The sequence below is a fragment of the Oncorhynchus mykiss genome, chromosome 18, assembly GCF_013265735.2.
Source record: "Oncorhynchus mykiss isolate Arlee chromosome 18, USDA_OmykA_1.1, whole genome shotgun sequence".
NCBI classification, from domain to species: Eukaryota; Metazoa; Chordata; class Actinopteri; order Salmoniformes; family Salmonidae; genus Oncorhynchus; species Oncorhynchus mykiss.
In genome coordinates this window covers 52,592,256-52,605,189 of record NC_048582.1, presented here as the reverse complement: position 1 = coordinate 52,605,189, position 12,934 = coordinate 52,592,256, and the positions used below count along the sequence as shown (strand labels likewise).

At 45.0% G+C, this 12,934-nt stretch overlaps 1 protein-coding gene across 1 annotated transcript in view; it reads right to left on the bottom strand.

The window, feature by feature from the left end:
- Positions 1–4,805, bottom strand: part of dclk3 (doublecortin-like kinase 3) — a 6,271-nt gene extending 1,466 nt beyond the window's left edge. Inside the window, exons 1-5 of the mRNA XM_036953152.1 lie at positions 4,577–4,805; positions 3,092–4,408; positions 2,803–2,935; positions 580–747; positions 1–364 (exon numbers count right to left, since the gene is read on the bottom strand). The exon at positions 1–364 is cut by the window's left edge and continues 1,466 nt beyond it. Of these exons, the coding sequence (XP_036809047.1) occupies positions 1–364; positions 580–747; positions 2,803–2,935; positions 3,092–4,408; positions 4,577–4,759 (2,165 nt within the window). The 5' untranslated portion in view covers positions 4,760–4,805. The remainder of the gene's footprint in view (positions 365–579; positions 748–2,802; positions 2,936–3,091; positions 4,409–4,576) is intronic.
- Positions 4,806–12,934: the final 8,129 nt, after the last annotated feature.

The window sequence follows — 12,934 nt, the reverse complement described above, 5'->3', positions numbered from 1 at the left end:
CTGATCGGTTCATGTCTGTGTTTGCCTTTGCTCGGCTGTGCTGGGCTCTGCTGGTCAGTACTGATCTGTGTTGGTCTGTACTGGTCAGTAGTGGTCTGTGTTGGTCTGTACTGGTCAGTAGTGGTCTGGGTTGGTCTGTACTGGTCAGTACTGATCTGTGTTGGTCTGTACTGGTCAGTACTGATCTGTGTTGTTCTGTACTGGTCAGTACTGATTTGTGTTGGTCTGTGCTGGTCAGTAGTGGTCTGTGTTGGTCTGTACTGGTCAGTAGTGGTCTGAATCCAGGGGTGCATAAGAGTCTGAGCTGCCGTCAGTCTTTCTGTTGGATCCACCTGCAGCAAGGCTCTCACCAGGCCTCGCGCTCCTACGCACACACACACACACACACACACACACACACAGGGTACAATATGTGTGAGCATGTGTGTGTATACATGTATGTCTACAAGTGTGTGTGTGTGTGTGTGTGTGTGTGTGTGTGTGTGTGTGTGCGCTCACGTGCGCGTGCATGTGTATGTGTGTTTGTACAAGCATGTGTGTATGTGCCTGCTTATGTCTATAACCATGTGTGTGTCTCACCGTCTGAGATGTCATCCCAGTAAGGTGACAGGAAGGTGAGGTGAGCCTCTCTGATCATCTGGAACAGCTCCCCTTGGTCTCGGTCTCTGCTCCGGAACGGAGGGAACCCACAGAGAAGGACGTACAGTATCACTCCCAATGCCCACAGGTCTACTGGCAGACCATACCCTGTGGAGGGAGGAGAGAGAGAGACAGAGGTAGAGGTAAGTGATTGATAGAGTGACAGTGGCGTGTATTCATGGATGCTAAGGGAAGCCAGGCTTCCCCAAAAATGTACAAAAAAAAGAGAAAATCCATCCATATAAAACAGTTCATCTTTCGCCTGTCTGTGTTTCATCATTTTTCTTCAATTCACAAGAGGCTGAACATATCTCACCGGAGGAAGTATCTGAGCGAGCGAAACAGCGCCCCTCTGTCTCAGTTTGTGTAGCCAAAGCCCATCTATCTGATACTGTCTGGTCAGAAGGAGTATGACATTGTTGCCACCCCTAGCATTGAATGGAAGGGAAGCCAGAGAGCGTTTGGCCTCCTTTGATTAAAAAATAAATAAATAAATAACAGCCAATCGGTGTTGAGCTAAACTGAGTGAGCTCAACTGTGAATGGTCCTGGTGCACCAAAACAAAGTGTCAAGGGAAGCCAGTTTGGATTTGGCTTCACTCCAATCACATCACATCAAAAGCAGAACGTCATTCAGAGAAAAAAATTGAATTGTTGCATCTCATTGTCTTCTGGTGGCTAGCTAGCTAAAATCGTCCCTTTCCTAAACTAGCCATGGAAGAAGATAGGGATTTAGATTTGTGGTTTTACTTCATTCTGATCCAACCATTAATTCATACATTGTGCCCCTGGCCTGAGAGGATGGAAGTTCAATATGTAGATATATGTAGAAGGCTAATGTTAACTAGCTGGCCTGGCGCATCGTTGCCCATGAAAGGAAGTTAGGCTAGCGAGCAAGCATTTTAGCCAGGTAGCCTAGGATAACAAAAACTAACAGAGTGTACTGTGTGACAGTCATAGACCGTTTCGGCAACATGAAAGAGAGGAGGATGTCATTGGTGTTTCTATACAAGTAGGGTGAGTCGACATGTTTTTCTAATTGCACACACACACACAAATCAATACCATGGACGGTCACATCATATTTAGTTTACGTTGGTTGGACTACATTGTTTTTGGTATCTTTTAGTTGTCACTGTATTCAACTAAGTAGAGGTGATTTGATGATGTTGAAATGTTGAAGTTGAAATGGTGCTGGAATAGTGGAGTTTTCTTTGCGAGTTGCGGTAACTCTCTGTGGTTCTAAATCATTAGTTGTTTAGTGGTCTGAAAATGTTGGAAACATTGAGCAAAGTTACATGCACACAATAGTACGATTATTGTGGATAGGTTAATATAATAGTTTGTTTAAAACGTTTACATACTTTGCAAGAATAACGATTTCTCTAATATTCCTGTTTACATGGACACATCTGAAATCAGGCTACTGATGGGATTTTTGATAAATGCAGAAAATCGCCAATCAAAATAAACATTCTACCACAATGACCATGTTATTTTTGCGAAGACTATTCGATTCTTAGTCCGGATATATAAAGTTTGTATGTGAAAGCTATTTATAAGATGCATACTTTCAGTTTTTCCAAACTCACTTCACTCGTCCATTTTAGGGAAACTTGCGCTACCCTTTGCTGGGAAATGTGCAGATCAAATACACCACTGGGATGCCGATTAAGCTGTTTACGTGTCCTAATAATTCAAAAGGTTTCACACAAAACCAGGTGTTTTAATTGGTACATGCTTACTTCGATTATGACCTTACGCTGATTAAGATAAGCAGAGTAAGGTGTTTACATGACTAATGCCATACTCTGCCTTTTGCCATAATCAATTTAATATCGAATTATTAGTGTGCATGTTAACGTACTCAATTAACTTGTTTGACCATGCTGTAGGTCATGTTACTGTGTGTTACATGCAAAATGGTGGGGTTGTGGACTTCACCAGGCAGAGGTTGCTCTCCGGTTTTGTGATAAAACAGAGGTGTGGTTGAATTTATTCTGCCACTGTGTCTTCATATTGTCTCAGTCTTAGGCCTATATATCACGGTGGCAAGGCATATGAATTAATAGGTTATAGAGCAAACATCGCAATTGTCACAACACAGGCACAGCTACTGTAGAGTGATAGATAAAGGTAGAAATAAAGTGATAGACATGGTCACCTGTCTCTGAGAGGATTTCCGGGGCGACATAGGTGGGAGTTCCACACACAGTGAAGATGGGTTCTGTTACAACCATGGCCAGACCAAAATCACCCAGCTTCAACCTACTGACGCCATCACTACTGCATTCCACCTAGAAGAGAGAGGGAGGGGCAGGGAGAGAGAGGGGGGGAGAGAGCAGCAGGGAGAGAGTGGGTTACAGAGAGAGATGCTTGGAATGCTTGTATTCACACACACACACACGCACCTGCACAGACACACAGACACACACACATACCCTCTCCCTCACCAGTAGGTTTTCAGGTTTCAGATCTCTATGTACTATGGTCTTGCTGTGGATGTATCTCAGAGCCTCGCTGACATCACACACCATCAGCCCTGCCTCCTCTTCTGGAAACTTCCCACGGACCGCGATTGCCTCAAACAGGTCGCCCCCGGCAACCATCTCCATGACGAGATAGGAGTGTGTGTGTGTGTGGTGGTGTGTGAAGAGGCGAACCACGCGGGGGTGTGACAGGCTACCCAGAAGGCTCAGCTCATTCTGCATCATGTGCTCTCGGCCAATGAGCTTTGAGTGCTCCACAATCTTCACAGCGAAGGCTTCCCCATTGTTGCGCCGATGACACTCGTGCACAACAGCAAAGTTCCCGTCTCCGACCATGCGGCCAATGTCATAGCAACGCTCAATGTCTGACAGGGTGACATCACTACCATCAGATGGGAGGTCAAATATCACTTCCTGTTTAGTCCTCGCCTCTTCCTGTTTAGACTCTGAGGATGAAGGTTCTGATTGGCTGAGGGACTCCTCATCAAGCCTGCAGATTGGTCCAGTGTGGAGTGGGGTGGGACCGACGTGATGTTTCTCTACTTCCTGGTTGTTTGGTCCGTTTCCTGTTTGCTTCCTGGTTACGGGAGGAAGTGGAGCCCTCCCTGCTCTCGGATTGGGTCCTTCAGAAGGCTTACAGTTCCTGCAGAGTGGAGGAGGGGGCTCCTCCTCCTGGGTGGGGGGACCTATCGGTGAGGAGAGAATCTCTCTGGCTGCAACTTTCACTTTAACCCTCTGAAGGTGATTGGGGGGGTGAGAGGGGTGTGTGGAGTGTTGGTTAGAATGCGTGTTAGGGTGTCTATGTGTGTGCGCATCCGTGTCGAGGTGTGTGTGAATAGGGTGTATGGGCTGTCTAGTTGGGTGTTTGTTTTTGTGTGTGGAGTGCCTGTTTGGGTGTGTATTGTGGTGTGTCAGTGTTTTGGGGTGTGTATTGGGTTGTGTCAGTGTGTCTTGGTGCGTATGTGTGTGTGTGTCCAGGTTGCATCCCTGTGTGTATGTAACACTGTATGTCTGTGTGTTCGTGTCGAGGCTTGTGTGTGTATCCTTGTCAGGGTGTGTGTGTATGTCTGTCCCCTCGCTGTATCCGCTGTCGGCCTTGGCAGCTTTATCAGGTGAAGGTTGTAACCTCCTCTCCCAGGCCTGGAGTGCGTCGTTGCGGTAACAGGAATGTTGTGGAAACAGCTCCTCCAGGGCCTCCTCGACACTCCGGAGCTCTGGACGAGACTTTCCCAATGCCAGGAACGCTGCTTCGCCACGGAAGAAATCACACACACCTCGCACCTGGAGGGTTAGACACAAACACCTGGAATTAGAGGTGTGTTGTTGTGTGTGTGTGTGTGTGTGTGTGTGTGTGTGTGTGTGTGTGTGTGTGTGTGTGTGTGTGTGTGTGTGTGTGTGTGTGTGTGTGTATGCGTGCGTGCGCGCGCGGGCGTGCGTGTGTGTGGTTACCTCTCGTGCGTGTGGTGTGTAGAGGCGTGTGACTCTGGCCCTGTGCCAGCGAGGGAACCCCAGCGCCTCGGAGACGTCCAATAGAAGCTGCTCGTACGAGACCACGCTCCTACGATTCAACAGCAATGTCACCTGACCAGGCATAAAGATGATGTCATCAAGAAACCAGGAAGAACTGAACATGTGGGAGCCAAGCCAACCATATCATTATAATTGAATAAAATGTAATTGAAGCCAACTTCTTCCGTTATGAATCATGTGTGTTAGTGCAGGAATGGGACAAAATCCTGCAGATCCAGTAGCTCTCCAGAAAGAGGGTTGGTTACTTCTTTGTAATCATTAATCATTTCATTCTGGACCGTTACCTTCCTGAGGGTGCTGTGACCGCATGGTCGGACCACAGTAACCAAGCGTGGTCGCTCGGCACTCTGCTCAGCATGACGAGTGTGGAAGACTGGAAAAGGACTAGGGAGATGTGTCCTAGTGGCTGGAGGGAGGGGGTCAAGGTGGGGGAGGGGGAGAGAGGGCCAGGCCTGAGGGTGAGGAATACCCCCCATACGTTTAGAGAGGGAGGAATCTGAGAGAGATGGGGGAAGAGAGGATGGTGGGGAGGCAGGGAGAGAGAGAAATGAAAGATGTGGGGAAAGGTGAAAGGGGTGAGAAAGAGAGGATGCCGGAAAAGGGGGTAAAGAGTGTAGGGTTGAGAGAGAGATGAAAGAATCAACGGGTTAGTTAGATAAGTTAGTTGAGACGATTTCTTTCCACTTTCTAAATTTGTCATCATCAACTGTCTGTATAGGTTAACTGGGTTATTGCTTTTCCTTAGATAAACAAGGAGGTAACATGATGCGTGGTCCTCATCGTGTATGTGTGTGTGTGTGTTTGTGTGTCTTAAGGAAGCGTTAATAATTTAGGCAGGAGAGCGGGGCGCTCAAAGAATCTCATGCAGTCCATGGAAAAGACTCAAATCTGATCAGCCGGATTTGTTTACACACACACACACACACACACACACACACACACACACACACACACACACACACACACACAAGCCACAACAACAAAAGCGTGGCCTAGTTCTTTCCTGGAGCTGCATGATTAATTAAGCATTAGACACAGTGTCAAAGTTGAAGATGTTTCACTTTCAGACACACACACACACCTGTGTTGTCCATGGAGTTGGAGAGGAGGTATGGAATCCCTCCCTGACGCACACCCCATCCAGTATGTGCCATGAACCTATTTTACCCCTTTAACAAGGCTATCCCAAAAATTCACCATCTCCCACCAAGCTACAAAACACTTGTTCTGTCAGCTTTTCACTGAAGCAGATCCTAACCTCCTATAAACAAACACCTGGTAAAAATAACTCTAACACAACAATAAGAACAAGGCCAAAGTGCTGAGGTTTATGCACAGATGAAGCCACAACGGCGACCAGAATACAAGATACAGTTGTATCTGTATTTTGCTCATTCTTCATTCCTCACAATTTGCGACTTTTTTTTACATAAAAATAATCTATATATTTTTCTAAAATACATAAGAAATAATAAATAAAGACTAAAAATAAGAAAAAGACTAAGCAATAAATATATATATTTGAGAGAAATTATACTTTTTACTTTTAAAGCATGAAGATTGAGTGTTTTCACCTCTTGACTGACATGCCGCTCTCCATCTCGTGCCTGGCGCCGCGTAACCGCATCCGAACCGTTGTTTCCACACGGGCTTCATAGCCTACCTGTTCACAGCACAATCATTCGGAGTTTCAGTTGGATATTTCTTTACCGGCAGCGGTGGTCATTATTTCAATGTAATATCGTCTTCCTTTTCCGTTTTTGGAAGAGAGATGAGGGATAGGGCTACAGTAGTTGACTGGATTCGCGCGTTGAGCCGCTTTGACCAGAACATGGGAGGAACACCAGGGTTGCTACGGGTGCGCGTGGGAGGAGTCCAGTTGTGCAATTTAAAACGCTCTCTCGAAAGTTATAAGAAAGGGAAGGCGGGCAGGGACAACCGAAACCTGTGCGTCGAATGGGATGTTAGCGTACATAACAGCAACACTGCCGCCAAACCGGGACGGTAACAATAACAAGGTGAGTCCAGGTGATCATTGCCGGAATAACGGGAGAGATGCGTCACCGCTCTGGCACAGCTCGAGCCCGTTTCCAAACAGCCCCGGTGCCTTTCCCCCCCACACACACACACAACACACACACACGCACACATGACACACACACGCACACACGACAAACACACACACACACACAATCACACACACACACACACACACACATACATACATACACACACACACAATCACACACACACAATCACAGACACACACACAATCACACACACATAATCACACACACACAATCACAGACACACACACAATCACACACACATAATCACACACACACAATCACAGACACACACACAATCACACACACATAATCACACACACACAATCACAGACACACACACACACAGTAGGCTATGCGATTGACAACAAAAACAACTTTCCCCTTGGCTTTGTGCAGGGCAACTTCAGTACTTCATTACCAATCTACTACACTTTTTAATATATCCCTTTCCCTGCATTGGGCTAAATCAGGGTCACACTGAGTGTATACACTTCACACACATGGTTATGGGGTTAAACAAAAGAAGACAACTATACCATGTCAGATATGTATTATATTTTGAGTTTGCATCCCAATATTATACTTTATATACATCACAGAAGACTGAAATATAACAAAACCGTTTGAAATAGAAACACTGGATTTTCAGCAGCTTTAAAAAAAAAAAAAAAAATATTACAGTTTTTTTTCAATTGCTAACATGCATTGGTCAAAACTGAAGTCACATTGTCAAAACACTTCACACAGTCAGCGAAACAGAAGTGTATGTGGAACAAACTGTGAATCATTTTTCATTGCTTTCACACAAAATGCATTCAATGACCACATTCTACGAAATCCATGAACCCTTTTCTCATTCATACTCCACCACCTGCAAAACAATATATTTCCAGCACGTTTTCAGATGCTAACACACTGTTTCCAAAACTGTTAAAAACACATTCAAAACAGAATGAAATCGATAGGGCTCATTTCACTTTTTCAAAACTCTTCACACAGTGAGCACTACAGCAGTCTATGTGGGCTAAACTGTGGATCCATTTTCATTGCTTTGGCACAAAATGCCAATGACAACATCTTTCAAATTTCATGAATTATTTTCTCACTCAGACACAACCACCACCAAAACTCTATGTACCTACAGGCCAATGGGCGACGCTAGGCCAATTGTGCGTCGCCCCACGGACCTCCCGGTCGCGGCCGGTTACGACAGAGCCTGGGCGCGAACCCAGGGACTCTGATGGCACAGCTGGCGCTGCAGTACAGCGCCCTTAACCACTGGGCCACCCGGGAGGCCCAATTTGCTACATTTTTACAGTAATACCGTATTGAAATATATTCCAAATCTAAAAAATGAAATACTATCAAAACAATTAGACCAACCACAGCAGATTCCCATTGTAGCTGAACACCTACCCAGGTGTTAGTCTTTCAATTTCATTACCATCTATACCAAAGGGGACATCTTAGGAATAATGCTGTACTGTAATGTAAACATGGACCCAGAAAGAGATAGAGAAGTGGCTGACAGAGGAAGAAGAGTGGCTGGGAGAGGGAGAGGAGTATGTATGCATGGTGGAAGAAGACCGAGAGGAAGATCAAGAGCTGTAGTCTCAGATGAGATTAGGGCTACTCTAATTGATAATGTAATAATTAATGATCTGTCAATGAGTGATGCTGGTCTGAGAGTGCAGCCAAATCTGCAACGCTCAACAGTGGCATCTATTGTGAGAAATTTCCGGCCAAAAAACTGGTTAGATGTGCATTCTGCAAAGACATCTGACTGTACTGCACATTACAGAAGTAATTTGAGCAAAGCCTCCAAACCCACTTGTGTGTAATTGTTTTTGCATTTCTGCTTAGGACCCAACGGTTACCTCCCACAGGCGGGAGAAGTAGGATTTTCACTGCTGTGCAGGAAACTGCAATCGTTGATATGGTCATCAGAAACAATGGCATAAAACTCACAGAGATTCGGGACAGAGTGTTGACAGACAGTATTGCATATGGAAATATTCACAATGTAGTCCTGAAACAACATCAAGTCAGGATGAAGCAGCTGTACACTGTCCCCTTTGAGAGGAACTCTGAACGGGTTAAGCAAATCAGGAACCAATATGTCCAGGTAAGATGACTATAAAATACTGGTTTTGAACAAAACCAAACAGGGCAGAGGCACACAATGGCATGTTTTTAGGTATAATGTAAACTACCGTAATAGCCTCACTGTTATGTTGCCTTGTGGATTTATTTGAGAGAGTCATGGAGATTGAAGCCAGGCAAACACCCCACATATTCATCTTTGTGGATGACGCTGGTTTTAACTTGGCCAAAACACGGCGGTGAGGAAGGAATGTGATTGGGAAAAGAGCCACAGTGGATGTCCCGGGCCAGAGGGGTGACAACATCACAATGCTAATTGGGCCACACAACACCGAGCGTCTCATTTCATTCCTGGATGACCTCTATGGAAGGGTTGTGCCAGGTGAGGAAAGGGTTGCAGTGAGGCAAAATCGGCTAATGTTTGTAATTGTATGGGACAATGTGGCATTTCACCACTCCTATACAGTCACAGAGTGGTTTACAGCCCATCCCAGGATGGTGTCACTTTTCTTCCCACCTTACTCTCCATTCCTCGACCCCATAGAGGAAGTGTTTTCCTCCCACCTTACTCTCCATTCCTCGACCCCATAGAGGAAGTGTTTTCCTCCCACCTTACTCTCCATTCCTCGACCCCATAGAGGAAGTGTTTTCCTCCCACCTTACTCTCCATTCCTCGACCCCATAGAGGAAGTATTTTCCTCCCACCTTACTCTCCATTCCTCGACCCCATACAGGAAGTGTTTTCCTCCCACCTTACTCTCCATTCCTCGACCCCATAGAGGAAGTGTTTTCCTCCCACCTTACTCTCCATTCCTCGACCCCATAGAGGAAGTGTTTTCCTCCCACCTTACTCTCCATTCCTCGACCCCATAGAGGAAGTGTTTTCCTCCCACCTTACTCTCCATTCCTCGACCCATAGAGGAAGTGTTTTCCTCCCACCTTACTCTCCATTCCTCGACCCCATAGAGGAAGTGTTTTCCTCCCTCCTTACTCTCCATTCCTCAACCTCATAGAGGAAATATTTTCCTCCCACCTTACTCTCCATTCCTCAACCCCATAGAGGAAGTGTTTTCCTCCCACCTTACTCTCCATTCCTCGACCCCATAGAGGAAGTGTTTTCCTCCCACCTTACTCTCCATTCCTCAACCCCATAGAGGAAGTGTTTTCCTCCCACCTTACTCTCCATTCCTCGACCCCATAGAGGAAGTGTTTTCCTCCCACCTTACTCTCCATTCCTCGACCCCATAGAGGAAGTGTTTTCCTCCCACCTTACTCTCCATTCCTCAACCCCATAGAGGAAGTGTTTTCCTCCCACCTTACTCTCCATTCCTCAACCCCATAGAGGAAATATTTTCCTCCCACCTTACTCTCCATTCCTCGACCCCATAGGAAGTGTTTTCCTCATGGAGGTGGAAGGTTTATGACCACCATCCACATGATCAAATGTCCCTCCTGGACGTAATGAATGCTGTATGCCTAGACATATCTGCAGAAGATTGCCAGGGATGGACCAGGCCAATAGATTAGTTCCTAGGTGTATTGCCCAAGATGGCATAAGATGTGATGTGGATGAGAACCTGTGTCCAAATGCAGAAGACAGGGTTGACTAGCATTGCTACTGTATCTGTATCGGTAGATGGTGTGCATACAAATTCTTGTATTTTGGAATCACTCAATGCCAAAAATGACATAAAACATGTTGAAGCATATTGCATCATGTCTGATTCATTCCTGTAACATATACTGCAGTCAATTCTAAACAGTAGAGAGGTGTCATTCTTGTTTTGTAAAAACATTTGACAAAATAAAACATTGTGTAATGCTACCTGTTGTTAGTGTTTTTTAGGTCATTGTTTTATGAGTGACAAAGTGTGCTTGTTGGGTGACAACCTTTGCTAGTGTTCTGGAAGAATGAGTTGATTTGAGACATGTATGAAGTGTTTTGGTAGTTTTAGTGCATTTTGGAGGTGAAATGAACTGCTGTGCCAAGCTGAAAGTTGGTTAGGAGAACTGTGTGAAGAGTTTTGAAAAGTGAATTAAGTATTACAAAATGGGTCCAAGCGATTTAAAAAAACAAATCATTCCAAACACAGCTGATTGCAATTTCAGCTGAAAGCCTACCCAAGTCCTGTTTTTAGTCTCCTTACCAAACAGACAAAAGAGGACAGCTTCGGAATGATTTATTTTGGTAACATGGATCAAGGAAGACAGGTTGGTGGGGGAAGAAGAGTGGCGGGGAGAGTGTGAATGTGTGGAGGACAAAGGAGACGAAGACGAAGAGCAGTGGTCTCTGAGATAAGGGACACAATTACTGACCATTGTAAACCATGTTCTCTCTTTGAGAGAGGCCGGTTTCAGGGTGCAACCAAATCTGCAGCGTTCAACAGTTGCATCAATAGTACAAATTTTCGGGCAAAACAACAGGTGAGATGTGCATCCTTCAATGATAATTTAACTACATATTACAGTACAATACAGTATGGTCACATTTTTACATGTACTGACATTTTGAAATATATTGATTGGTTTGTGTGTTTCAGTAGGATCCAAAGGTTGTCTCCCACGGGAGGGAGAGGCAGAATATTATCAGATGCACAGGAAATTGCCATTGTTGACATGGTAATTGGCAACAATGCATTATAACTGCGGGAGATACGGGACAGAGTGCTGGCAGATAATATCACTTTTGGGAATGTGAATATGGTCAGCACAACAACCATTGCCAGAGTCTTAGAGAAACATCAAATAAGGATGAAGCAGTTGTACACTGCACCCTTTGAGAGAAACGGTGAACGTGTGAAGAACTCCGGTATCAATATGTCTAGGTAAGATGTCTGTTTTATTTTTTATTTCACCTTTACTTAACCAGGTAGGCTAGTTGAGAACAAGTTCTCATTTGCAACTGCGACATGGCCAAGATAAAGCATAGCAGTGTGAACAGACAAGGCATGAGGAGGTAGGCAATAAATAGGCCATAGGAGCGAATAATTACAATTTGGTGATTGATTTGGTGATATATGATCAGATGAACATGTGCAGGTAGATATACTGGTGTGCAAAAGAGCAGAAAAGTAAATAAAATTAAAACAGTAAATCAAATCAAATTTTATTTGTCACATACACATGGTTAGCAGATGTTAATGCGAGTGTAGCGAAATGCTTGTGCTTCTAGTTCCGAGAATGCAGTAATAACAAGTAATCTAACTAACAATTCCAAAACTACTGTCTTGTACACAGTGTAAGGGGATAAAGAATATGTACATAAGGATATATGAATGAGTGATGGTACAGAGCAGCATAGGCAAGATACAGTAGATGGTATCGGGTACAGTATGTACAAATGAGATGAGTATGTAAACAAAGTGGCATAGTATAGTATAAAGTGGCTAGTGATACATGTATTACATAAGGATACCGTCGATGATATAGAGTACAGTATATACGTATGCATATGAGATGAATAATGTAGGGTAAGTAACATTTATATAAGGTAGCATTGTTTAAAGTGGCTAGTGATATATTTACATCATTTCCCATCAATTCCCATTATTAAAGTGGCTGGAGTTGAGTCAGTGTCAGTGTGTTGGCAGCAGCCACTCAGTGTTAGTGGTGGCTGTTTAACAGTCTGATGGCCTTGAGATAGAAGCTGTTTTTCAGTCTCTCGGTCCCAGCTTTGATGCACCTGTACTGACCTCGCCTTCTGGATGATAGCGGGGTGAACAGGCAGTGGCTCGGGTGGTTGATGTCCTTGATGATCTTTATGGCCTTCCTGTGACATCGGGTGGTGTAGGTGTCCTGGAGGGCAGGTAGTTTGCCCCCGGTGATGCGTTGTGCAGACCTCACTACCCTCTGGAGAGCCTTACGGTTGAGGGCGGTGCAGTTGCCATACCAGGCGGTGATACAGCCCGCCAGGATGCTCTCGATTGTGCATCTGTAGAAGTTTGTGAGTGCTTTTGGTGACAAGCCGAATTTCTTCAGCCTCCTGAGGTTGAAGAGGCGCTGCTGCGCCTTCTTCACGATGCTGTCTGTGTGAGTGGACCAATTCAGTTTGTCTGTGATGTGTATGCCGAGGAACTTAAAACTTGCTACCCTCTCCACTACTGTT